This window comes from Chinchilla lanigera, unplaced genomic scaffold (assembly GCF_000276665.1).
Source record: "Chinchilla lanigera isolate Chin_1 unplaced genomic scaffold, ChiLan1.0 scaffold00174, whole genome shotgun sequence".
Taxonomy (NCBI): Eukaryota; Metazoa; Chordata; class Mammalia; order Rodentia; family Chinchillidae; genus Chinchilla; species Chinchilla lanigera.
Window position 1 is genome coordinate 1022782 of NW_004955575.1, and position 24945 is coordinate 1047726.

The following is a 24945-nucleotide window of genomic DNA, read 5'->3' on the forward strand; positions in this document are numbered from 1 at the left end:
TCTTGGGAATGGGTCAGTGCCATGCCTTTAGTTTTGCTCGCACACAGCTCCTTCATGATGAGCAGTTCTGGGGGGTCCCTCTGGGGGCTGCTGGCCATATTTCCCAGATGGCATGAAACAGGGCTTAACTCAGGGAGTTCACCCCATGCATCAGTAGACACTGCTCTGCTCTGTGGTGCAGGCCTTTTCCACTCACACAGAAGTCCATGCTGCTCTGATGCAGTCTCAGGGTTTTGATGCCATGGATAAAGTGATAACTTTGACAGTCTCATCTGTGACCTGTGTCTCATCTCCATGACCATCAGTCCACTTGCCTATCAGGATCCCCACTTGGATGTTCAATAGGGACCTTTAAAATGCCCCAAATGAAGGTGAACTGCCCCAAAACAAACCTCTGAACTCCTTCCCCGAAATGCTTCTCCCCTTATGCTTTTCTGCCTCCATAAATGGCAAATACATAATCCCAGCTGCTTAGGTTAAAAAATCTTGGCCCATCAGCCAACCCTACTGGCTTAACCTTCAAATACAGTCGCAGACTGCATAAAGCCATTTGGTCAGTGATGGGTCATAGGTCTGTGATGGTCCCACAGAGGCCAGTTGTGTAGTAGGCTTGCTGTGATAGGCTGTGTTCCTGGCATTCACATGACCTAATGATGCACTTTCCGGAATGTGTCCCTGAGGTTCAGTGATACACAGCTGCATTCAGTCCCACTCGTTCTCTCCACAGTGCCTGTCACCCCCCTTGTCCATCAGTCATGGCGCTCTGGATGACTGCCACCGCCTCCTAACTGATCTTCCTGCTCCCTATTCTTGTCCTACCAGTATATTCTCCAGGCAACAGAGTAGTTCTTTGAAACTGCTACACTTGATCACACCACCCACACACAAAACCTCACTTCAGGGTAAACACCAGTGACTTTACTGAAGGGCAGTGGGCCTTACTTGACCCATCCCTCCTGATCCCCCTCACTCTGTGACTCCACTGCCCCCTCCTCCACTTTCTCCATTCTCTTCCAGCCATACTGGCTGCTGTGCTGTCTTCAGATACTAATGCTTTCATCCTGGTCCTAGTGGTGACTTACCTTGTCTCAGGTGCTTTTGCCCCAGGTGACTCTATGGCTCTCCACCTCATGACTGTGGGTCTTTTTACAAATGCCAACTTCTCAGGAAGGCCTCCCTGCACCAGCCTATTTTAAGTTGCAATGTCTAGCACTTACACAGCACCCTCTTGTCCTCTTCCATGCTTTTCATATCACTTACATCTCCATCACGTGCTGTCTACTCATTATCCGTCTCCTTCCACAGAATGTAAGTGCTGTCAAGGGATATCTGTTTTGTTTCTTGCTGTATTCTTAGTGACAGTTTTAGCAGTTCCTGACATAAGTGGCTATGTGATAAGATTTGTTTAATGAATGAATGAATATATTTAGTCTCAGGTTAATAAACTATACCAAGCAGTAGTTGCAGAGAGAGTTTGGAATCAGACTTTGGTTCAAACACTGTCCTTGTTCACTTTCTCATTGTATAGTCCTAGCAAAGTCCCATGAAGTCTATTTTCTTCTCTGCAAAATGTGGATCATAATCTCTGCCCTCCAGGGTTGTTAAAGGATAAGATACATTCATTTGTAGGAAAAAGGGCATTTGACAAGGATTTAACATTATTTTTGTAATCAAGGTGGGCACATGGTTGCTGAGAACCAGAGCCCGCTAACCCCCAACCCACACAGTGGCCGAGCACAGTGTCACAGGAGGAAACTTGGAACGGGCATTGTTGATCTATTTCACACATATGACAGGCAGATTAACTTCTGAATGTGTTTCAAGGCTTAAAATGTTGAACTCTGTGAGACAAAATATCATGGAACCCAAAAAGCAAACAAGTTTCCTATTCACCTTTATCGGAAGATAGAAATGTCCCTTTTATAAATCTGGTACAAATGTTCCTGCTGGTCTTTGATCCAGAATATAAAGACTATAATGGAATTCATTTTCAGATGTTTTTTGGAAGAGTAAACTCTTGGTTTTCTGAGCATGTCAAGCTCAGATCCACAATCTCAGACAGAATAAATGCACAGCTTAAGTGACTTTTGTTTTAAACAAAGATCCCAAAGGTTCAGTCCACAATCTCAGGAGCATCACCACCATCTTTGGTTTGGATTTCCTCATTACTACGCGGGCAAAGACATCCTTGTGGCAATTTGCACTGTCAGCAAAAAGGCCAAATAAAGGCAGAAAAAGGTTATTTTCAACTAAGAAGTTGTTATTTAGAAGAAAGGGCAGCTTTCCTGATATACCTGTTGAAAAGCAGCCTTTTCTCTCTATTTTATACAGCAGGATTTTAAAAATTGGTTAGTTTCAGTGTTTGAAGAGTTCATGAACGTACAATCTCACCACATTTCCTACTTTTAAGATTCACTGAAGGAAAGCTCTGAGCACATTTAACATTTCATCCCTTTCTTGTCCATACTGTGAGGTTATCAGGTGCCAGTGGCATTGTCTTCCCAACACATATAAGCTCCCATCACAGCATCATGATTTTGGAACTCAAGACTCCTGGGCTTGATGGTACCCAGCCAGCAAAATCTTCATTTACTCTTTTTCCTAACGAACCTGTTTAGGAAGAATAACAACCAACCTTTTATCATGGCACATTCTGTACTCACATTCACAGTTAGACAAAAAACAACTAATGCTATTCATCTAGCCTGCAAAATGTCATTTGAAAATAAGCTATTTGTCACAAATATCATCCTTGGGTATGAGCTATATCATTATAAAAGTCATGTGGGTGCCCTGCCCATGTATCTTAGGCTAGGGTTTCTGACAGCAGCATTGTTGATATATTGGACTGGATAGTTCTTGGGGGAAGAGGAGCTGCCCTGTCCACCAGAAGCTGCTCAGAGGCACCATTGCTCTCTATTCACTACTATAGATCCCAACAGCAGTTCCCCAGTTGTGACAACCAAAAATGCCTGCAAACAAACCAAGCGTGTGGTTACACCTGTAATCCCACTTCTGAGTTACGAGGCTCAAAAGTTTCAGGCCAACCTGGGAAATTTAGTGAAACTCTGTCTCGATAGTAAAAATTTTACTGTATTATTCATGCTGATTTGTTTGCAAATGCCAGTGGGGGAATAGGTGTTGGTATCAATTGATTATGCCAATATCTAGTTTGTCTTGTGTTATCAGCATTACTGTGGTTCATTTCTGGAGAACTAAGTGCTGGGTCAATGACACTGCACCTTCCCCTTCCCCAATTAACAGAGGTGGTTGAATCTTAGGACAGAGGCAAAAGCCTACAGTTATCAGTGTCCAGAGTACAGACTAGAAATCAGACACTAACTAAAGCGATCTCTATACTAACAACAAAGTCTTTCACTTTAATCAACCCTCAATCCTCAGAAAAAAATTAAAAACAAGGCAACTAAGTATCTCCTAAAATTCCCAATTTCCTCAAAGCTGATCCATAGTGCATCCATTGGGAGAAAACAAAAGCAAAACAGCTGAATTATTGAATTATATGAAGTTATAAAGGATGAAACAAAAAGCAGAATCAATAAGGTGCTTGGCAAACTCAAAGATGACAATAAAATGATCAGTGAGCTTAAAGAACACACTAATAAATAAAGAACACACTAATAAAAAAGCTAGCTGAACTAAAAAAAAAAAATGATACAAAATGAGAATGACCAATTTAGCAAAGAATTAGAGTCCAAGGAAAGGTACCAAATGGAAATTCAGGAACATAAATATTCCACTGAAAGTGTGGGCAGCAGAAGTGACCAGTGTGGGGAGAGTGTCAGAACTAGAAGATAGAGCAGAAATGGGTGATAATATACTCAGAGATACTTTAAAAACAGACATTGTACAAAAAGGACTAACAGCTGCCAATGGTGCAAAGAAGACAAGTCTAACTAAATGGAATTAGTGAAAAATCAGAAGATGGCATGAAGGCTATAAAAAACTTGTAGTTTTGGATTTACAAGGGGGAAACAATACAATACAGGACACTTAATTTATAAGATTATTTTGTAGTAGTCACCCAGGGAGTCATATACAAAGAGAGTACAGGAAATCTGTCCACACACTAATACCAAAAGAATCGAGCTGAGGGCCTGGATCCCACAGCAATGTCCTGCATGAGTCCAGCTGAAGACCTGTATCCCATGACAATGCCTCATACAAGGCTAACTGGAGGCCAAGAGTCTATGACAATGTCTCATGCAGGCCTGTTTCACGGATCTGTGCTGGGAATGCCCAAAGGTCAGTGGTGGAAGCTAGAAAGTCTATGCCAGTGGGACAAAGGATCCATGCTAGCAGGCTGAGGGATCTACACTGCAGCCAGGAAGCAATGCTCAAAGTAAGAACCAGAGCTCTCCCAAACAGTACCACAGTCATCCTCAATGACAGTGAGGCCCCGAGCTTCTCTGGAGACAATAGTTGGGCTCCTATCAGGAAAGCCAGTGTAACAAGCTTCTCCAGGAGATTAACAGTGCACCATCTTCCCTTCCAGATCCAGGAAGCAATGCTCAAAGTGAGGATCAGAGCTCCCCCAAAGTGAACGGTAGCCATTCTCAGCAACAACAAGGTCCTGAGCTCCTTTGATGATGAGAACAGCCAAATTCATCAGGAAAGCCAGCATGACAACCTCCTCCAAGAGAATCAACAGCTCCCTAACACTTTTGCTTCTTCTCTAGTTCTGCCTCTTGTACTGCCAACAACAATCCTCAGGTTGGCTTCCCACACCCAGCACCACACCGGTTCAGTTCAGCTGGGTGCTACAAATTGACCACCAGTTGTCAATCCACCACAACTTGTTTATAGAAAAATCATACCAGAAATCATACCAAGCATGGGGAAATCACTTAACATATGGATAGGCAAGGTATATAGACACCAAATAGCCATGAACAGAAAAGAACTTCTCCATGACACATCATAGGCAAACTCTAAGGATAGAATCTTCAAAGGTGTTAAAGAGAAGCAAAAAATCACAAAGGTAAGCCCACTGGAATTATGGTAGATTTTTCAACATAAACCTTACAGGCCATGAGAGTTTGGAGTGAAGTGATTCAAGCCCTAGAAGAAAACAACTTCCAACCCAGACTAATATAACCTGCAAAACTATCTTTCAAAATTGATGGAGAAATAAGTTTTTTTCCCACCATGAGAAAAAGAACCTTAGAAAATTCATGATCACCAAACCACCACTCCAAAAAATTCTCAAGGATATCCTTGGCAATAAAGACAATAATGCCAAAAAGTCTACTGAAATGAATATATCAGGTAGAGCAAGCAGTTAATCATGAGGGGAGGAAGGAATCAACAACAGAAAAATAATGCAATGACAGGAATTAAGTCAATACCTTCTAGGAACAGCTCTCAATGTGATCGGTCTCAACTTCCCAATTAAAAGACACAGATTGGCAGAATGGATCAAAAAACAAGGCCCAGTGGTATGTTGTGTACAAGAAAAAATTAATTCAAAAAGAAATTTATAAAGCAAAAGTCAATGGACAGAAAACAAATATTCCATTCAGTGAGAACTCAAAAACAAGCAGGAATAGCTATCCTATTTTCAGAGAAAGTGAATTTCAAGCCAAAACTGATCAGAAGAGGCAAAGGTCACTACATACTGGTTAAGGGAGAATTCAATAGGAAGAGATAACAATTATAAAGATATATGCACCAAATACTGGTGCACACAAATACTACTGAACATAAAAGATCAGATAAACATCAACACAATTATAGTCAGGGAGCTCAATACCCCACTATCATAAATAGATCAACTAAACAAAAAAATCAACTAAGAAATATCAGAGTTTTTTTTAATCATACCTTCACAGAAATGAACTTAATAGATATCCACAGTGTTCCACCAAATAACAACAGAATACACATTTTCAGCAGCATGTGAAACTTTCTCCAAAATAGACCATGTAATAGCCCATGAGACATGCTTAAATAAATACAAAAGAATCTAAATTATGCCATACATATTATCATCTCTTAGTGCAATGAAATTAGAAATCGATGGGAAAAGAAACCACAGATACTATGCAAATGCATGGGGATTAAATATACTGTTGAATAATCAATGAGTCACAGCAGAAACCAAGGAAGAAATCAGGCAGTTCCTAGAATCAAATGACAATGCTAATGCAAAATATGAGAATCTATGATACAAAATGAAAGCAGTTCTAAGAAGGAAGTTTATAGCTGTGAAGGACTATATCAGAAAACAGAATGAGCCCAAGTAAATAACCCACGGATATGCCACAAGGTCCTACAAAAATAAAACAATCCACAGGTAAGACAAGGAAAGAAATTTTAATGATTAGAGCAGAAATGAATGAAATTGAGAATAAAAGAACAATATAAAGAAGCAATGAATTAATGAGCTGGTTCTTCAAAAGAAAAAACAAAATAGACAAGTACCTAGCCAATCATGCCAAAAGATCAAAGACAAGACTCATATCAATGAAATTAGAAATTAAAAAAAAATGAAATTACAACAGACACCACCAAAATCCCTAAGATTATTAGTAGCTACTTTGAAAACCTGTACTCCAATAAAAAAGGATAGGTTTCTAGATACACATGAATTATCAAAACTGAACCAAGGAGATATAAATTTGTTTTAAAAAAAGTGGATTCACCTTGAGATCATAATGCTAAGTATAATAAATCAGACATACAAACTTAAATATCACATGGTTTTTCATACAAGAAACCCAAAGTACAAATAAAGGACAAAATAGAAGATAATAGGAAACAGGGAGAGAGAGAGATCTTTTGCAAATAGGAAAGGGATCAAGAGAAGGAGGGAGAAGGAAGGGAAGAGAACATAAAAAGAATTAAGATTTTTTATGCACATTTATGTACCACCTCTCCATAATGACTGTACTTGTATTAATAAAAATTAAAAAGGAAGATATAAAAACCATGAAGATATAAAAACCATGAATAATCCACTGAAATCAAGGCAGTAATAAAAAATCTATCTACTAAGAAAAGCCTAGGACCCAATGGATTCACCACTGAATTCTATAAGAACTTCAGGGAAGATCTAATGCCGTTCTTCAAACTCTTTAATGAAACTGAAAGAGGAGTACTGCCAAAGTTATTCCTGGAAGGTAACATTACCTTGATTCCAAACCCAGGGAAGGACTCAACTAAAAAAGAAAACTACAGGTCAATCTCTTTGGTGAACACAGATGCAAAGACCCTTAACAAGATACTGGCAAGCAGAATGCAATGAATCATTAAAAAGATCATACATGATGATCCAAAAGATGCAAGGATGGTTCAACAAACACAAATCAATAAATATAATATATCACATAAACATAAGGAAAGACAAAAATCATAGGATCATCTCAGTAGATGTAGAAAAAGCCTTTGACAAAATCCAACATCCATTCATGACAGATAAAAGAAAAAACCTGCAGAAAATAGGTACAGAAGGATCTTTTCTCAACATGATAAAAGCCATCTATGAAAAACATCACATTAAATGGGGAAAAAACTGAAAGCTTTCCCTCTAAAATCAGGAACGAGATAAGGCTATCCATTATCACCATTCTTATTTAATAAAGTACTTGAAATGTTAGCCAGAGTGAGCACACAACAAAAAGAAATAAAAGGAATATATAGAGAAAGGAGTCAAACATCCTTCTTTGCAGGTGACATGATCATTTACATAGAAGACCCCAAAAAATTTCACTGAAAGACTCCTAGAATAAACAAATTCAACAAGGTAGCAGGATACAAAATTAACACACAAAAATCAGCAGTGGTCCTGTACACCAATAATGAACCCACTGAGAAAAAAATTAGGAAAACATTCTACATAATAGCTTCAAGGAAAATTAAATACTTAGGAATTAATCTAACAAAGGAAGCCAAAGACCTCTATTTAAAAAAATTATAATACTCTGAAAAAGGAGACTGAAGGGGACATCAGAAAATGGAAAGATATCACCTATTCCTGGATAAGTAGAACAAATATTGTCAAAATGGCCATACTACCAAAACTGATACATAGATTTAATGCAATCTCACTCAAAAATATGAAGAGCATTCCTCAGAGAACTACAAAAAACACTAAAATTCATATGGGCACCAGAAGAGACCAAAATAGCCAAAGCAATCTTGGGCAACAAGAGGAGAAGGCAGGAGCACCACAATCCTGGATTTCAAGTTATATTAGAAAACTACAGTATTAAAAACAGCATGGTGCTGGCACAAAAACAGTCATGCAGATCAGTGGAACAGAACCATTGCAGAAACAATGCTAGGCACGTTCAGCTATCTGATTTTTGACAAAAGGACTAACACATAACAGGAAAGACAGACTCTTTAACAAATGGTTCTAGGAAAACTGCAGAAGATTAAAAGTAGACCTGTATCTCTCACCATGTACTAAATTAAATCATAATGGCTTGAAGACCTAGATTTTAAAACAAAACACTAAATGTGCTATAAGGTCAAACAGGCAAAACTCTCGAAGACATAGGCACAGGCAAAGACTTTTCGAACAGAACTCCAATTCCACGGGAAATAACATCAAGAATCAACAAATGGCACTGTATCAAATTAAAGGGGCCAGGGATATAGCTCAGTAGCACAAGTGCCTGCCTGGCAAGCACAAGTTCCTAAGTTGGATTTGCAGTACCAAAAAACAAACAAACAAAGAAGCAAACAAGCTCCTCACAGCACAAGAAACAACTGAGAATAAAGAAACAATCTACAGAAGGAGAAACAATTTTTTTGCCAGCCACTCGGTGGAGAGAGGACTAACAACAGAATATACATAGGACTAAAACAATTATGCCCTCCAAAATTAAAGACTCAGTCAAAACAATAGGCAATTGAAATGAACAGACATTTCCCAGAAGGAGAATAGCAAATGGCCAATAAATGCATGAAAAAATATTCAACACCTCTGGTCATTAGAGAAACCCAAATTAAAACACTAGAATTTCTTCTATCTTACTGTAGAGAGAATGGCTATCATCAAGAAATCAAATAATAACCACTGCTGGCGAGAATGCAGGGGAAAGGGACTCTAGCACATTTTTGGTGGAAACGTAAACTAGTACCACTTATGGAAATTGGTATGGAGCTTCATCGAAAAGCTAAAACTAGAAATTCCATTCAAGCCGTACCCTATCAGATATCATCCCAAAAGAATTAAAGACACCATATTGCAGTGATACGTATATATGAGTATTTATAGCAGCGCTGCTCCTAATAGCTAAATCTTGGAACTGGCCTATATATCAACAAGCAAATAGATAAAGAAAATGTGGTATTTATACACAATGGAGTACTACTCTGCTACAGAATAAATTTGAGTCATTTGTGGGAAAATGGAGGTACCTTGAGACCACAATTTAAATGAAATAAATCAGACACAAAGGTTAAACTTTTTAAAATTGTTTATTGGTATATTTTAGGTATACATAATGACTGCATTCATTATAGGGAATTTGTACCTGTACATGATATAACTTGATTCTTTTTTCCCCCATTCTCCTCCCCTTCCTTCAACCCCTTCCCCTTCCTATTGATAAAAGCTTTGTTTCCATTTTATCCTTCTTTTCTCATTTTTTTCTTTTCCCTTCCTTCCTTTCCCCCACACCCCCCGTTTCCCTTCCCGTTTGGACATTTTCTTCCTATTTCACAATATCTATTATACATTTTGTCCTCATTTACACTTTTGGTTTCTCACACCAGAGAAAGTGGGGTATTCACACACGTGTGTGTCCTACTGATTTCACTTGAGTATGGTCTCAAGGTGCATCCATTTCCTAGAAATGTCTCCACCTTATCCACAAAGGTTAAATATTACATGGTTTCTCTGAGAAATCCAAAGCATAACTAACTTATAGAGCAAAATAAAAGACAGCTAATAGGAAATAGGGAGAGAGATCTTTTGCAAGTGGGAAGGGACCAAGAGACAAAAGAAGAGGGGAGGAAGAGAAAGGGAAGGGGAAGTAAAAAGAGAAAGGAAATTAATGTCTTCTGTATATGTACCTACACCCCATAAAGAATGTAATCATTATGTATTGCAAACATGTACTAGTAAAATTTTTTTTTAAAATAAGATATTTAAAAAGTGCTGGGCATGTGGCTCAGTGGTAGAGCAGCATCACAAAATCAAATCAAATCAGATCAGGCCGGGTGTGGTGGCACACATCTGTAATGCCAGCACTGGGGAGGCTGAGGCAGGAGGATTGCTATGAGTTCAAGGCCAGCCTGGGCTACATAGTGAGTTTAAGGCCAGCATGATCTTTACAGTAAGACTCTGTTTCAAAAAACAGCAAAAACAAAAACAAAAACAGCCCTGTAAACACTGCCCTGGAAGTAAAACCATCCCAGTTGAGAAGCAGTGTTCTCCACTCACAACTGAAGTCTCAGCGGACAGCTTTCATCAGGGGGTGGATGGTGTCATGGTCTTTGATGGGCACAGAACGTGCTGGTGCCGCAGTGTGGGAGGCCAGAAGCCCCCAGCCAGTGAAGAAGTGAAGTTCATGTGTGAACAGCCCACAGAAGAAACGGCCGAGGTGCTGTAGCTCTGCAATGCTCACTGGGTGAGTCTGCCCCACCACCCAGCCCAGACTTTCCGTCCAACCAGTCTCCCTTCTGCACCTGCCTTCATGGGATCCCCACCAGCTATGGACATGTACACAGATTCCTGTTTCCTCTCCTGCATTAGGGGAGCCTAAACTGGGACAGCACTCTGCCAAGGGTGGGGGGTGGCCTCTGGCACCAGATGTGGGTTTGGCCCTGGCTCCCCAGTTCACTGAGGGTTGACCGTGGCCCTGGCGATTAATCACTTTTTTAAGACTGTGTTTTTTTTATATATACAGTATGGCTGTAATGACATTCAGATTCTTATGGATTAAATAAGACAATGCAATAGACTTTAATATGTACTTAATATATCATGTGGCTATAAATGATCAATTAGCTATTATTGGTCTAGGAATCATGAGATTTGTATCACAGCTTCATCACTCCCTAATTTCCCACTCTGAGGCAGCTCAGTGGGATAGAGATGAGGCACAGAGAAAATGTTGCCATACCTCTCCTTCTTCTCACCTCTGACAAAGCTTCCACCTGACACCGATTTTGTTTGGCCCACACTGCTCTTGGTAGAGATTCAGAAGCTTTATTTAGCACGAAACCCTCACCTTAGTGCACATGGCTCCTACTGTCTGAATACTTGTTTGGAATTATACAGCTTGGTCTATACTGTCAACCTAAGAAAAGAATTCATTCAGGAAATACACAGGAGTACCCTCACAATAATGCCTGTTGTATTGGGAGTACCTGTCTTTGTGGACGTTCAGGTCTGGCACCACGCTCACCATAAAACGGGACTAGTGGCTTCACACTCTTCCCGGAATTGCAAATTTGCTTCAGTGATGGCTCCTAAGAGCCTGGAGAAAGCCAGGGGAGGAAGCGGCATGGAGCAAAACTGAAATAGCTGCACTGACCCTGCAGACCGTGGAGGAAAGGAACAAATCCCAGGGAAGCGAGGGAGGTACATACATCATGTGGAGCCGGGAGACCAAGCAGACTGCTGTGTTCCAAGGAGCCCAGGATGCACACCCCTCAGTGTCACCAGGAATGTGCTGGCTGGAGGGATGTGAGTCACCAAGTTTCGAGGTAGCTCCAGGCTAACGGAGGAAAGGTGATCCCACTTGGGGCTCCCTGTTGTTGGCAGGAAGGAGCATGGGCTTTGCACAACCCCATTCTCAAGCAGAGGCAGATGGGGTCTTCCCCTCCTGCCAATCCTGCCCCTGTCCCTTTTGCTCCTTTACAGTGGGAATCCCCAAACCTACTTTTGCTCATACTCTGACCGCGCATTTGCTTCCTGGAGGCGCCAAGCCACACAGTGAATTTCTAAGCATGTTTTTATACAAAATTCTAAGTTCTTTGTTCTACCATAGTATGATTTTCCTGTTTCTGCAGTGGTTACAGTAAGGTTTCCTGAAGATCACCATACAGCTGCAGCAAAGAGGAAGAACAGGCCGGCTAGTATCTCCAGGGAAGAGATCCAAAGTCAAACAAAGACACAAAGACCATCAAAGCTAGCTGCCTGTAATCAGTGTGAAAAAAAACGGCTTTGTTATTTTCAAGGTCTCTGGCTACTTCTGAGATCTAAAAACCTTCTTCCACGCATATCTGACGTCAGCGATCAGTTGGAAGGCAGGAAAGCAAAATGCAAGGTTTGGTGTCAAGGCCACGGAGCCCAGGGGGAGTGAGATACCCACACCGCTCTGCCTTTTATTTATTTTTCTTTTGTGAAGGTGACCCTAGTGTGTGGGCCAAACAGGTTTAGCCTGAATTGTTCATTTTAGTTCAATTTAAAATGCTTCATCATGAACATACTCTGCACAGGGCTCCAGGAAGAGGGCCATCTCTATGCCAGGACAGCTTGAGACAGGGCTAAGAGACAAATTAAAGGGCAAGGCAGGGCATCTGCTTCCTCAGTGCTCCTCCATGACCCTCACTCCTTACCTGTGTCTGACACCTTTCAGCCATGCATGGACAGGTACAGATGTGCCAGCCTCTCCCTCTCACTAGGACCTAAGTTATTTGAGGGTATGATCTGCAGTGCTACTCTTGGTTAGCTCCGTAACAGTGTGGTATGGTTTTAGGATGGTCCCTTGCACACAGTATCCATGAAGCAAATGCTGTAAGCAAGTGAAGGCAGTGCTGGCACATAGCCACGACGAGAGCCACAGACACCAAGCTCATGGGGTCACCAGCAGGGTCAAATGGAGGACAGCTTTTTTTTTTCTTCCCCAGTACTAAGGCTCAAACCCAGAGCTTTCTGAGTTGTATTCTCAGACCGACCCCTTTTTTAACATTTTGCAACAAGTTTTTGCCAGTTGCTAAGCTGTGGTTCTCCTGCCTCACTGTCCCAGAGCACTGGGAAGCCAAGCTTTTACAAGGGGGAGAAAGATTATAGTCGACGGCCACATTGTGGAGCTGAATTCTTACGGTCTAATGAACGAACAACCAGTCAGGAACAGTACATATCCTTTCAAGGTGACACAGGACAGAGTAAGAGGACAGCTTCACTGATGGCAGGATAAAATTTTATTTCTTTAAAAGGATGGTCTGTTTTGAGTCAGACTGAAGACTCAGAAGAAGAAATAGGTAGACAGGATGCCAGATGGAAAGAGAATTTTTCATGGTTTTCAAATACGTAGGTAGCTATGGAGTCAAGGTCCCAAATGAAGTCTTACCTTGGAAAGGAGGAAGGGGATGATGGAGAGAAATGGTAGAGATTGGCACTGTTCAAAAAGTGGGAGACTGAGGTTGTGTTATAAGGCCCAGGTTTTCCTGATGAAGCAGGAGGCAGGGACACCTGCCCACTCTAGTTGAGGGTAAGGGTCTCAGGCTCATGCAGAGTAGCAAAGCTACTGAGGTTAAAAAATGAGTCATTTATAGATAAAGGAAGTCATTTATAGATAAAAGGAATGATGATTTAGTTGTAGATCACTTTAGCCTAATATTATAAATTTGTACACCAACACTTTAAGTCAGAAGTAAGCAGAAAGAAGAAAAATGACTTTAAGTCAGAAGTAAGCAGAAAGAAGAAAACTGATACAGGACATTGTATCAGTTACTGGTAAGGCAGCTCTGCAAAGTACCAAAAAATTGAGTGGCTTAAAAGAACAGCAGTTCTGGAAGTTAAAAGTCAGAAATCGTAGAGTCAATGCAGCCATCCTGTCTGAAGACTCCAGTGGAGAAGTTTCTGGGGCTAGCTGGTGAGCCTGATGTCCCTTAGCCGGTGGATGCTCCACTCCAGTCCCAAGGTCATCCCCTCCCTGTGTATCTTCATAAGTCTGTCTTCTCGTGTGTCTGTGCACCCACATGTCTGTCCCCTCTGTAAGGAATACCAGTCATGATGGATTAGCGCTGACTTTAGTGTCTGCAATCTTACCACCTCAACAAAAGATCTTTCCCACTGAGGTCAGATTCTAAGGCACTGCGCCTTCAAAATCCCTCTTTAAGTGAATACAATGCAACCCATCCCAGTAGGTCCAAGGACAGCAAATGCATCTGGTTAAAGTGAGAGAGAAGAAATGAAAGGTGCCAAGAACATCGGTGGGGTGGCTGGCTGTGGGGTCTCGATTCTGGAGACTGGAGTCAGAGAGAAGGGTAAGGCTGAAGCGTTTGCAGGTAAGGAGTCACAGGGATGGTTCAGCAGGGTTCAGGGCACAAGAGAAGGCTGCAAGGTGGGGCATCTGGGTCCAGACTGTCTTGGTGCTGCAAGGCTTGCAGTCTGGCCCGACTCTGGCAGGTCACTAAGCAGAGGGCAAGGTTGCTGATAGCAGCTTCTCCACTGCACGGAAGGAGCATGGCAGCAATGTCAGGTAATGGGAGGGAAGACAACTATCGTGATGGGCCACTGTCCTCAAGGAAGGTGAGGGAGCATAGCTCAGGAGCCAGGAGCTGAGGGAGAGGGCAACAGAACTGGAAGAGAAATGCCCCAAGAGTTAATGGGAGCCATGGTGGCACAAGTGTGGAGGAATCTGAACAGTGGGGTCAGGTAAACTCCTGGCTGGGCAGAGGCACAGCGGCAAAGGGGCTTCTTTTGTTGAAGACTTGGAATAAAATGCAATAGGGCAGAGGGGAGTGCTATGGCTTGTGTCTGGATGTCCTCCCAAAGCCTCACACAGTCATAGGTGGGGCTTTTTGGAGGTGGCTGGATCCAGGATGTGAGGCTGGGACTGATTCACCTGTGGGATGCCAGGACTGAGGGTGTGAGTGCTACCTGCCCTGAGAACAGGTAGCCTGGATAAGACACAAAGGAGAAAAAGGGCTGCTGCACTTTTGCTTGTCTTTGATGCGTGCTGCCTTCTGCCTGCTCTGCTTTGCCGTGCACCGTTTCTCCTCTGCGATGTTCCTCTGCAATACCATCCTGCTCTGGAGCGAGCTGACTATGAACTGAAATCTCTACAAGCTGTGAGCTAAATAAATCTTTTCTCCTTTAACTCTGGGAGTCGGGTATTTTGTCTCAGCAATGGGAAAAGTAACTAAGACAGGGAGGAAAAATAAAAGCAAAATTGTGATTCAAAAGATTAACCAGATGCTTCAGGCTGTGATATTCATTTACTGAGCCTAAGTTGCTTTTGATTTATCTTGAATCTCCCTCTTCATGCAATAAGGCAGTGGCTGAAAAGACTCTCAATAAACCAAAATGTCAGCACTGACCTTGGTCAGGATGCTTTCCCTAAGCCAGAGTCAGCACCGTGGTGTGCAAGGCCCATGCAGACCCCGGCCGCAGGTACCAGTGGAGGGCAGGGCAGGGGCGGCCGGCAGGGGAGGTGCTCAGCCTCATGTCTTTCTTCACAATGTGGGGCTTCTTGCGGGGTAGACACACAGTGAATGCTCCATCAATGTGAGTGGTGATTGTTATAAATGTGTTGTTCAGAATCAGTAATGATAACGATGGGAAGACTCCGTCTCTCTCCCACCTTCCCCTAAAGATAAACGCCCTGCGATTATTTCAGTGTATTCTTTATTTCTGCAGGTTCTTGATAAAAGCACAAGCTTGAGTAAAAGCATACCGCTGTACTCAAAGGCAACATTACATGGCAAGTAAAAACCGTCCCTGATCATGTCACAGAAGGAAACCTCAGGAAGGCATTTCCCATCTCCTGGCAGTTTTACAGTTATTCACATCAGCTATGCATTTGAAGCCCGATCCTATCTCCCATTTTCACTAACTTTTTTCACTGAAATGTGTGTTCACAGCTGTGCATGAACATGTGTGTGTATACGTGCACACACATGCCTGTGTAGACAAACAAAAACCTGCTCAAGGAAGTAGCAATGATGCTCCGGAAAAGCAACCCCAAGACGACAAAGCAGCCACAGCAACAGGCCTTCAGAGCGGGGGCCAGGTTTCTCCTCCTCTGGAGCCCCTACAGCCTAACGATGTCACTGTGGCTGCCTAAAATTGGCAACCTAGTGGGGTCCTGGTCTTGTGGTTGCTTTTGCTGTGAGCTCCCCGCAGAGCAGAACCACAGGGCAGTCCACGGTGGGGAGGAGGATGTGGGAATGTGTGAGCGTCACGGCCAGCTCGCACTGGGAGGCATCACTAGAAAGGGGACTCTGCAGTTCACCTGGGCCCCACATGCCTTGGCTGGGCAGGCAGAACATTCAAAAGCCTGTGCTGGAGGTGAGACTCCTCAGCCACAGCCTCTCCCCCAACTCTCACCAGGTGCTGGGAATTTTCCACGCTCACAGCTGACTCCCATGCCTGGCACACCACTGGGAGCCTCGAGAGTTCCCCTTAAAGATATTTAGCTGGTGACTTTGGTCCGGCCACTTGCTTAGTTTGCCAGCCCTTCTCAGCATCTGGATGGGCAGTCAGAGCATCTTGATAGGTAGCACAGCGTGGCTTTTAGACCACGTGTAGCCTGTTTTAAGAAAAGCCAGAAAGAAGAGGTTGAGGTTCCACCTGTCCCTGCTGAGTGCTGCAGCGGCCGTGGGAGGTCCTTGCGCAGGGCTGGCCGGGTGCGTTAGGCTGCTGCCTTGGATGCTTTCCGGGCCTGGTACTCTTGCTTCGCTCTCTCCCTCTGCTCCTGCTCCCTCTGTATCAACTGCATCAGCTCCACATGCCACGCCTGCAGTTTTTGCTCATAGGTAGCGAGGTCCTCGGGCTCACAGGTGGGGAGCTTTTCCTCGACAAGCTGGGTGGTCAGAGTCAAAAGGCTTTCTGACTCAACTTTGCCCAGAGCCTGCAGCTTAGACTGAGAGACCTGTTGGAATTGAAGGAGAGAGAAAAAGAGAAAGAAGGGGACAGGGAGAGGAACAGAAAAAAGGGGAGCAGTTAAGCAGAAAAAGGAAGCAATTTAGTCACTTGCAAAACAGCCCCACACTTTGCTTGCAGGAAAAGCTCTTTGTTGAGATGCTGTCACATGGCTGTTCATCCAGGTTCTGCTCCCCTCAGCTTAGAAGTTTGGCTAAGATGCTGGACAAGTGATTTCTCCCCACTGACTCTCAAACACTAGGGGAACTCCATATGCTGTATGCTGGGACTCCCTTTGTGTTGTTTCAAACCACAAAGGTGGCACAGGTGTAACGCACGCACGTCTCCACACAGACCTATTCATGTCCTAGCAGCAAACTCCACTGGATGCAAACAAAATGGCAGAGACATCTGATAACCTGGAGTAAGCCCATTCTTATCTTTTCCTTCAAATAACTACGGTCAATGTTTCCCCTGCCAGCGGTCCTTTCAACAGATGGAAATCGCTGAAGGATTTCTCACTAATGGCAGGCTAAACAGGCCCAGGAGTGCCTGCACTATTAGAAGCTTTCACCTGCTGTGCCCCCTGCTGTCAGCCTTTCCATCCGGCCTGCCTACAGCTCCATCCCAGTGGCAGCTTGGGTTGGTCAGTGATGTATTCCCGGAGAAGTAAAGTATTAAAAACCTTAATCTGCTTAAGTGCTTCAAGATGTAGATCATCAGAACAGCCACTTACGGTCCCAGCTGCTGCTTAGACCACACATTCCCATGTTCCCCAAGCCAGCGCACTGGCGCAAGCACTGAGCCCACTCTGATATGACAGAGCCTGTGGGCAAGGTCCACTGGCTCCACGGCACGAGTGGAGGCATAGCATGTTTGGGCAGTCACGTAATGGGTTCCAAACAATACCTCAGACTAACACAAATCAAGCAACAGAAGAAAAGGAGATATAAAATTAGGACAATTGCTTTCTGCTACCACTCTCCACATGGTTTGGGGCCAAGGGGTCTCAGGATAAGGTATTAGCACTGACTCATGAAATTGTCCAAATCTCAATTCAGTCACTCATGGGCAAGTGTCAGTGGCGTCATGTGACCTGAGTCTGCCATCCACAGCTTGTGAGGATAAAGGACGTGCAAGGGAGCCTAATACAGCGAGCTGTCGGTGAACCTTCGCCTCTTCTGCTGATTTTTACCATGTAGGTGTGGAAAATGAAGGCCCTGTGGGCTGAGAACTTAATGCAAAGCACAGGCTTCTACCCTGTGAGATTAAATATGCACAAAACAGGAAGAGGTCATAATTTTAGGAGTTGGGCTGCAACCTCAGTCCACATGAATGTGAAGATGAAAACCTGAGGGGCTAAGGAGGTTTGTTTTTTTTTTATAATAAACCATTCTAAATAAATCTACAAAATTAGACAAAGAGGAAGGGATTAGTATGAAAATCCTCAAACCAGTTCTACTACCAAGTCTGTGTACCTTAGAGACATTCATTATCCTTTTTTGGTTTCAAATTAGAAAAAGGCTGACCAGTGAGCTTACAGAATTGGGAGAAACAGTTGCTTAAAATGCAATAGGAAAAGAGATTTCTCACTGCTGTTCAATATAAATACTTTCCAAATAGATCTAAATGTAATAACCTAGCAAAATTTGTATCTTTCTGTCAGAAAATGACACAATGGTCTGTTGGCAAAGGTGGGAAAGTCTTCTGTTCTCTAGGGAGAATCCCGCCGATGCAGCACTTTTCTCTCTGCACTGAAGGGACAAGAAGCAAGGCAAGGAGGAGGCCGGGGGTTTAAACAGTGAACATGCTTCCTTTCCGGCTGCTGATCACAGGCATTTTGGGATGTACTGAGTTGAAAGCTACCAGAGACAGCCTGAGTGCTCAGGGGTGTTTACATGGCCATGCAATACAGAAGAGCATTTCTAATGGCCCCAGTGACTGGCACAAAACTGCCAAAGATGAGCAACAAAAGATGCCTGCCTTTCCTCTTACGAGCTCAAATGTGGCTCTGTAAAGTGGAATTGGGTTTCTGATCCAGTGCACGCTGCACAATATGGGGACCAGATACTGGTCCCTCCATGATGGAAGCCAGGTCACAACAGCGAGGAGGCAAGCTATGATCCATCCATCAGGCACCTATCCTTCATGAGGGGATAATGACAGACTGCCTTAGTGAGCAAAACTGTGACCGATTAGCTCAACTATAAAAAAAAAACACTGAAGACCACATCCTGTGTGAAGCAATAAAAATGTAATTTTGATGTCAGTTTTTAATGCCTTTGTGTGTGACAGTGATGCATGAACACTTAGAAGACTGCTCATCCATCAGTACAGCAGAGAAGCATGTTTTATGCACAGCTGAGAGACTCAATTTCTGCTCACCTTAAAGCGCTCCAGGTACTGCGGAAGCTTGGACTCTTCTGGTTCCTCTATGTCTAGCTGCTCCACCACATTATCTGGGTCTGGGCCATCTCCGCCTTCTGGGGGAGGCTTCTCTGAGGCGCCCTCAGCTGGAGAAGTCAGTGCCTTCAGCACTCGGTCCAGCATATCGACCTGTGGAGCAGAAACTCAGAAAGTACACATGGTTTTGGCAGCACACAGTATTGTGAAGCGTGGCTGGGAAGCTGAGAGTGAGGGAAAGCGGCCTACGGAACTGTGAGTAGTTTTCTCCTGCTATAAAATTGCAGGAAATAGCTGGGGAGGTGTCTCAGTGGCAGAGCGCTTGCCTAGCGTGCATGAAACCCTGGATTAGACCCCAGCACCACACACACACACACACAAAAAGTAGGAGACATAAATTATTACATTTTTTGCACATTAGAAACACCTCCTCACATGACAGAGAAAACACAGTACAAAACAAGTGGTGCAAAGAGGCAATCCTCTTACAGTAAGGATTACTTATATGCATCAAATGAGCACAGGGACATCTAAGTTTGCTTCTAATTACCCAGGTAGGAACCCAAGAATTACGCCTGATGAGTGATGAAGAACCTCCCCCTTCCATGTCTTCCTTAGAGTCAGTTTGGGATTGGGACAAAAAAAAAGAAAGGCCACAGCCAGGCTGAATGCACGTTAAAGCTGCTGGATTCAGGTGACGGTCGCCCTCAGAGAAAGATTTTAGCTCACAGTATGTCTATAAATTAGAGGTCAGCCAAATCCACATATGCTGCCATCAAAGGCCAGCAACACATACATGAAATTCATTTTAATGAGGTGATTTCTGTGACTTACGTATTAAGTAAGTTAAAGAACAGAGGGTTTCCTTTTGTCTTATCCCTCTCCACCTCTGCTTCTACTTCAGGCACTTAGCCCACGAGCTGGGACAGAAACAGCCATAGGGGCAGCATAAACACCTGCTTAGATACCGATGAATCCTGTCCATGTCACATCACAGCAAAAATCCAAAAAGTACACCAAAGCCTTTACCGCTTCAAATCATGACGCCTAACCTGGGCTCGTATCACATTCTTGACAGGTGAATAACAGAATAAAAATACAAGTTTGGAGGGAAAGTTTCCTTAGCAAAGAATTTATGTGCAATTTTTCTCTTCAATCACCAGCACTGATTACAGCAGGCTTAAAACATGTATGATTAGAAATGTGCGTGTTTTGTTATACACATCTGGAAATGAATGTGACAACTCACTAGATGTTAGTGTGAAGTGCCAGGACAGGCATCAGACCTGCGTATCTCCTGAAATGAAGGGCAAGAGTCAAGATAAAATAAGCAAACGGCTTCTCAGTGACCTTTCTCCCAGGCAAGGAGCCAGCCACTGTCCTATCCTCACTCTCGCTAGAAAAGCTGCTTGGCCAGGCAGGACACTGGCTGCCTGCAGGGAGTAAGACCTCTGGAGTTTCCTAGAGTCTGAGCTAAGTCTGGTGACTTCATAGTATCAAGGGACTTAAGTGACTAAGGGAGATGAGCTCTGAGGCTTCTGGGAGGACAGTGCTTGAGACCAGGCAAAGCGAACACCTTAGATCTTTGAAAGAAGCACCAATTCAGATCTAGCATCACACACTCCCCACAGAATGGCTTCATGGAAGGAAAGTAAGATGGCACCATGGCCCACAGTCCCTAGATTCATTTCTTGAGGGCTTTTAGAGGGGAACAGTTGCTGTGTACTTTCTCAGGACCGCATAAGAGTATGGAAATGCCAAAAGTATTTAGCAGGAAATTTTATCCTCTCTTGAGCTCCCACTGAGATTTTTTTTGGGTGGGTGGGGACTGTGAGGTGGGCAGTATATTATTGAGTTCAGTTTGAATTTCATGGGAGCAAAATTGTTTTCTTCCTAGTCAATGAGCTGTAAGTCAACATGAGTTGTATTTTCTAGTGTTTTTTTTTTGTTAGTAGCATTGAATAGGTGCTTTACTCAACTGGGTAAGTACTTATTCCATACAAATATAGAAAGCAGGGGTAGGGGCAAGACAATGAAAACAGACCCAAAGCTCAGCTTATCCTGAGGAACAGAGAAGGCCGAATCTGGGTAAATGAGGGCTGAGGAACGTACCGCTTCCCTACATAGCTTTATGTCCTTTGGAGAGGAGGCCACCTTCTCCATCACTTGAAGGGCTCGGTCAAGGTAGCCTGGTTTCCATATCAGAGGCATGTTGGGGTACACAGCCCGAAGTCCGTGCTGCATTTCCACCTTTCCTGTGGACAAAAAGAGCAATGAAGAATGCTGTCATGTCTTTCCCCTCCATCTGAGACTGAGGACTGAGGTACCAAGTCTGGCCGTTACAGAAGCAGCGGATCATTTCAAAGCTGCACCAAGACTCTCACTTTCATTTAGCAACCTGGTGACATTTTAGAGAAACGATGAATGTGGTAACCTTTAGCCAGGTATGCTGGCGCGTGCCTGTAATCCCAGCACCGTGAGAAGCTGAGGCAAGATTATAAAATTCAAGCCCAGCTTGGGCAATTTAACAACTAAATGAGACGCTTTTTCAAATAAAAAATAAAAAAACCCCTTCAGTTCAATTTCAAAACTGTATCGAAACAACAACAACACACCGAAGTAGTAAAACTCACTGTGCACACTTTATAATACAAATTTGTGTGACTTTATGTTTCCCCTTTTTCATTTGGGATGGCAGAGACTTTTGTAGGGCTGCCTGAATGATTGGCCTGAGGGAAATTTCAAGAGGATGCCATATCTGCCTCTGTGGAGGGCTCCCCTTAAAACAGAAGTCAATAGAAATACTATTTTTGTTTCAAGACTAAAACCTTTCCCAGAAAAAGCAATTTCACAACTTTGCTACAGTGAAAACTGTCAACATCTGACAACTTTCCTTTGCCAAGAAATGTTAGACAGTTTTTAAAAAGTGCCACAAAAACCAGTGTATGGTCTTTATGAAAAAGAAATCTCATTTTTCTTTTTTTTCCTTTACTTGAGCTTTATTAGTTCTTAAACTGTAAGAGTCCTGGCGATCCTTCTGGGTCTTAGGATGCATTTCTCTTGGTGCCTCAAGCTGTCCAAACTGGGGTTCAGATGCGGATTAGGACAGCGGGTCCTCTGCTCCTGCAGGGTCAGGACGGGCTGAATGCCACAGCAGAAACCTGCTTTGCACTAACGCCCAAAGTCACCTTCAGCTGCCAGGTCTTAAATCCACCTTCACTTAGCTTTCCCGGGAAGGAGGATTTGGGAAAGCTACGGTAGGACACAAACAGACAAAGCTTATCAGGCAACAGCTAATTTTAGACCTTTAAGGTGCTTGGGGCTACACGGCAGTCAGTGTGGGCCACTGCTTTTATCAGGGTTGAGTGAGGCCATGCAGCACGTGACACGATGACAGCAAAGAGCTTTTGATCTGTTGGCTGTCCGTCACAAACAACGGTAAGGCACGTTTTCCTGGCCCTACCAACTTCCTGAACAATCCATGCAGTACAGCAGTCCTGAATGCTCATCTGAACATAACAACACATGTAAATCAATATCAAAAATAGGCGATAAATATGGAAAACATGATTTTTAAAAATGGTGATCAACTCTTGTTAGTCTAATAGTCAGTCTAAAAAGTTCTGAAAAACCTTGTTCTCAGTTCATATCTGAGTCAGCATCCCAGAATGCCACATTACATTATAAGCAAAGATCAACTTCAAAAGCAGTCAAGCTGCTATAACTTTCATTTCAAAAAACAAAGAGATGCAGAAGCAATGAATTACCAAGAGAAGGTGCTTTCCCAGAGGCCTGACTTTGTAAGAGAGAACAGAAGACCAATGAAATAACATGCATTTAGTAAGTCTCTAATAATCAGGACACCTTTAAGCTGCATGTTATTTGCTCAGATTCCACATAACCCAGAGGCCGAGGCTGCTTCTCTGGACCTCACTCTCAGTGCAGTCAGGGCCCACAGGCAAGCCGGTGTCCCACTGCACTGTGCGGTCAACACCGTGCTTCTCCCAAAGTGCTGTTAGTTGTGCTCTTTGAGTTTCTCTTCCCTCCCTTGAAAATAAAACTGAAGAGATAAATTCAACTTTAACTCTTAATTCCTTACCTCCTAGACACCAGTTCTAAAGAAACAGGAAGACCTCCGTCAGTGCTAGGAAAGACTCGTGGCTGGCTCTCCCGACCGAGAGCTCGAACGTCCGTTCTCTACCTGTTCCTCATGTCGCATGTGCTCAACATTACCTACAGCCACCAGACCCACTTCTTTCCTTGTGGGTGGTGGCCTTGGGTTTTAGGAACGGTCTTAAACCTGCCTTATACCTGTGGTCTATTTTTATGTCTAAAAGTGAAGGTTGTACTTGGAATCTCACTAGTAACTTTAAATTATAATTTTATTATGAAATAGAAGACTGTACTAATGAATCCATGAGGAACGATACATATCAGGATCACTTAGCTTACCAAGAAGCGCACTGCCATACAACTGGGAACTCACACCCACTGTGTTCTTCTGTTTTAGGCCTGGAAGTAACAGGGATGCACCGAATTTCCTCTCCTCCTCACACTGCAACAGGAACACAGCAGATCATGGCCCAGCTAAGCGATGAATACTTAATGCAAGAATGTGATGTGTAACAACACGGAGTGGATGAACTTGTTATAGTACTAAGTAAAAACATCTAAATAACAAAGCTACATAAAAATTACAAACCTAATTTTGTAAATAACTGTGTAAAAATGTTTAAAGAAAAATACAAAACAAATATTCTCTATGTTAACAAATTTCTGGGCAGCGAACTTATGAATAGTTTTCTTCTTTGCACTTTTCATTATTTATCGAATTTCTGGCAATGAGTAAGAGTTCCTTTTACAATCAGAAAAGCAAAACAAAATAAAGAGCACACGCTGGACCTGTACTGACTTGAGGCAATGAAGGAAGGTTCAACGCCTCGCCAGCCGCCAGCTGCACACATACTCCCTCATGCTGCTATGGCACAGGAAGGATGCTTTTGAATTCTGGACAATTCACAATGATAAGACTTTTCCTTTACAATGTTAAATATCACTATTAAGTCGCTTTCAGATACATGTGTGCATCTTAAAAACAAATAAGGCAATCGGAAGAACACTTAGTGATCATCTCTTTCAATCCAGGGTGCAAAATGACACTTCAATAAAATGGACGCCTCTGAGACATGGGGCGTTGTGGCACAGGAAAAATCGTCAGCACTGCTAAGCTTCCTGCATACGTGAGACAGCAGGAATGACAGGTACCTCCTTGGAAACGCAGGGTCTTGAGCACAGCCTTGGCAATTCCCCAGACAATGGAGGCTATGAGCGTGGCGGTGCTACCCAAGTACACACTGGCCTGCGCTGCAGCCTTGAGACACACAATTGAGAAAGTTCAGCCTGCCCTGCGCTCCCTCAAGGTCAGGGAGAAAGCAGAGAATGCACACCGTCTGGAGGCTGCAATGGGACCCAGCTGTTAACAGGCACCCAAACTCCTCAACTGTGAATAGCCTTTGTGCAATCCAAGCACCAAGGTTCAGGGTTTTCCTTTACCGCTGGGGCTTTGTGTGTGTGTCATGGGCGGCGGGGGGAGAAGGAGGCAGCAGAGAGAAAAACAAGACTGCTGGACTGCACAGGTAAGTGAAAAGGCTGGTAAGTAAGGACTGGGCTATTTTATGTTAAAAAGCAAACCATCCTTAACCTAGGGAAGTCTGATTTTCTTCACAAACACTGCTTGAAAAGCGGGCCCAGTA

At 43.3% G+C, this 24945-nt stretch overlaps 1 protein-coding gene across 6 annotated transcripts in view; it reads right to left on the reverse strand.

The window, feature by feature from the left end:
• Positions 1-15535: 15535 nt before the first annotated feature.
• Positions 15536-24945, reverse strand: part of Mrps27 (mitochondrial ribosomal protein S27) — an 88607-nt gene continuing 79197 nt past the window's right edge. For all 6 annotated transcript variants that reach the window (XM_005413936.2, XM_013509608.1, XM_013509607.1 and 3 more), the window contains 4 exons: positions 23645-23747; positions 21305-21447; positions 19175-19345; positions 15536-16799 (listed from right to left, as the gene is read on the reverse strand). In XM_005413936.2, coding sequence (XP_005413993.1) covers positions 16560-16799; positions 19175-19345; positions 21305-21447; positions 23645-23747 — 657 coding nt within the window. In that variant the 3' untranslated portion in view covers positions 15536-16559. The remainder of the gene's footprint in view (positions 16800-19174; positions 19346-21304; positions 21448-23644; positions 23748-24945) is intronic.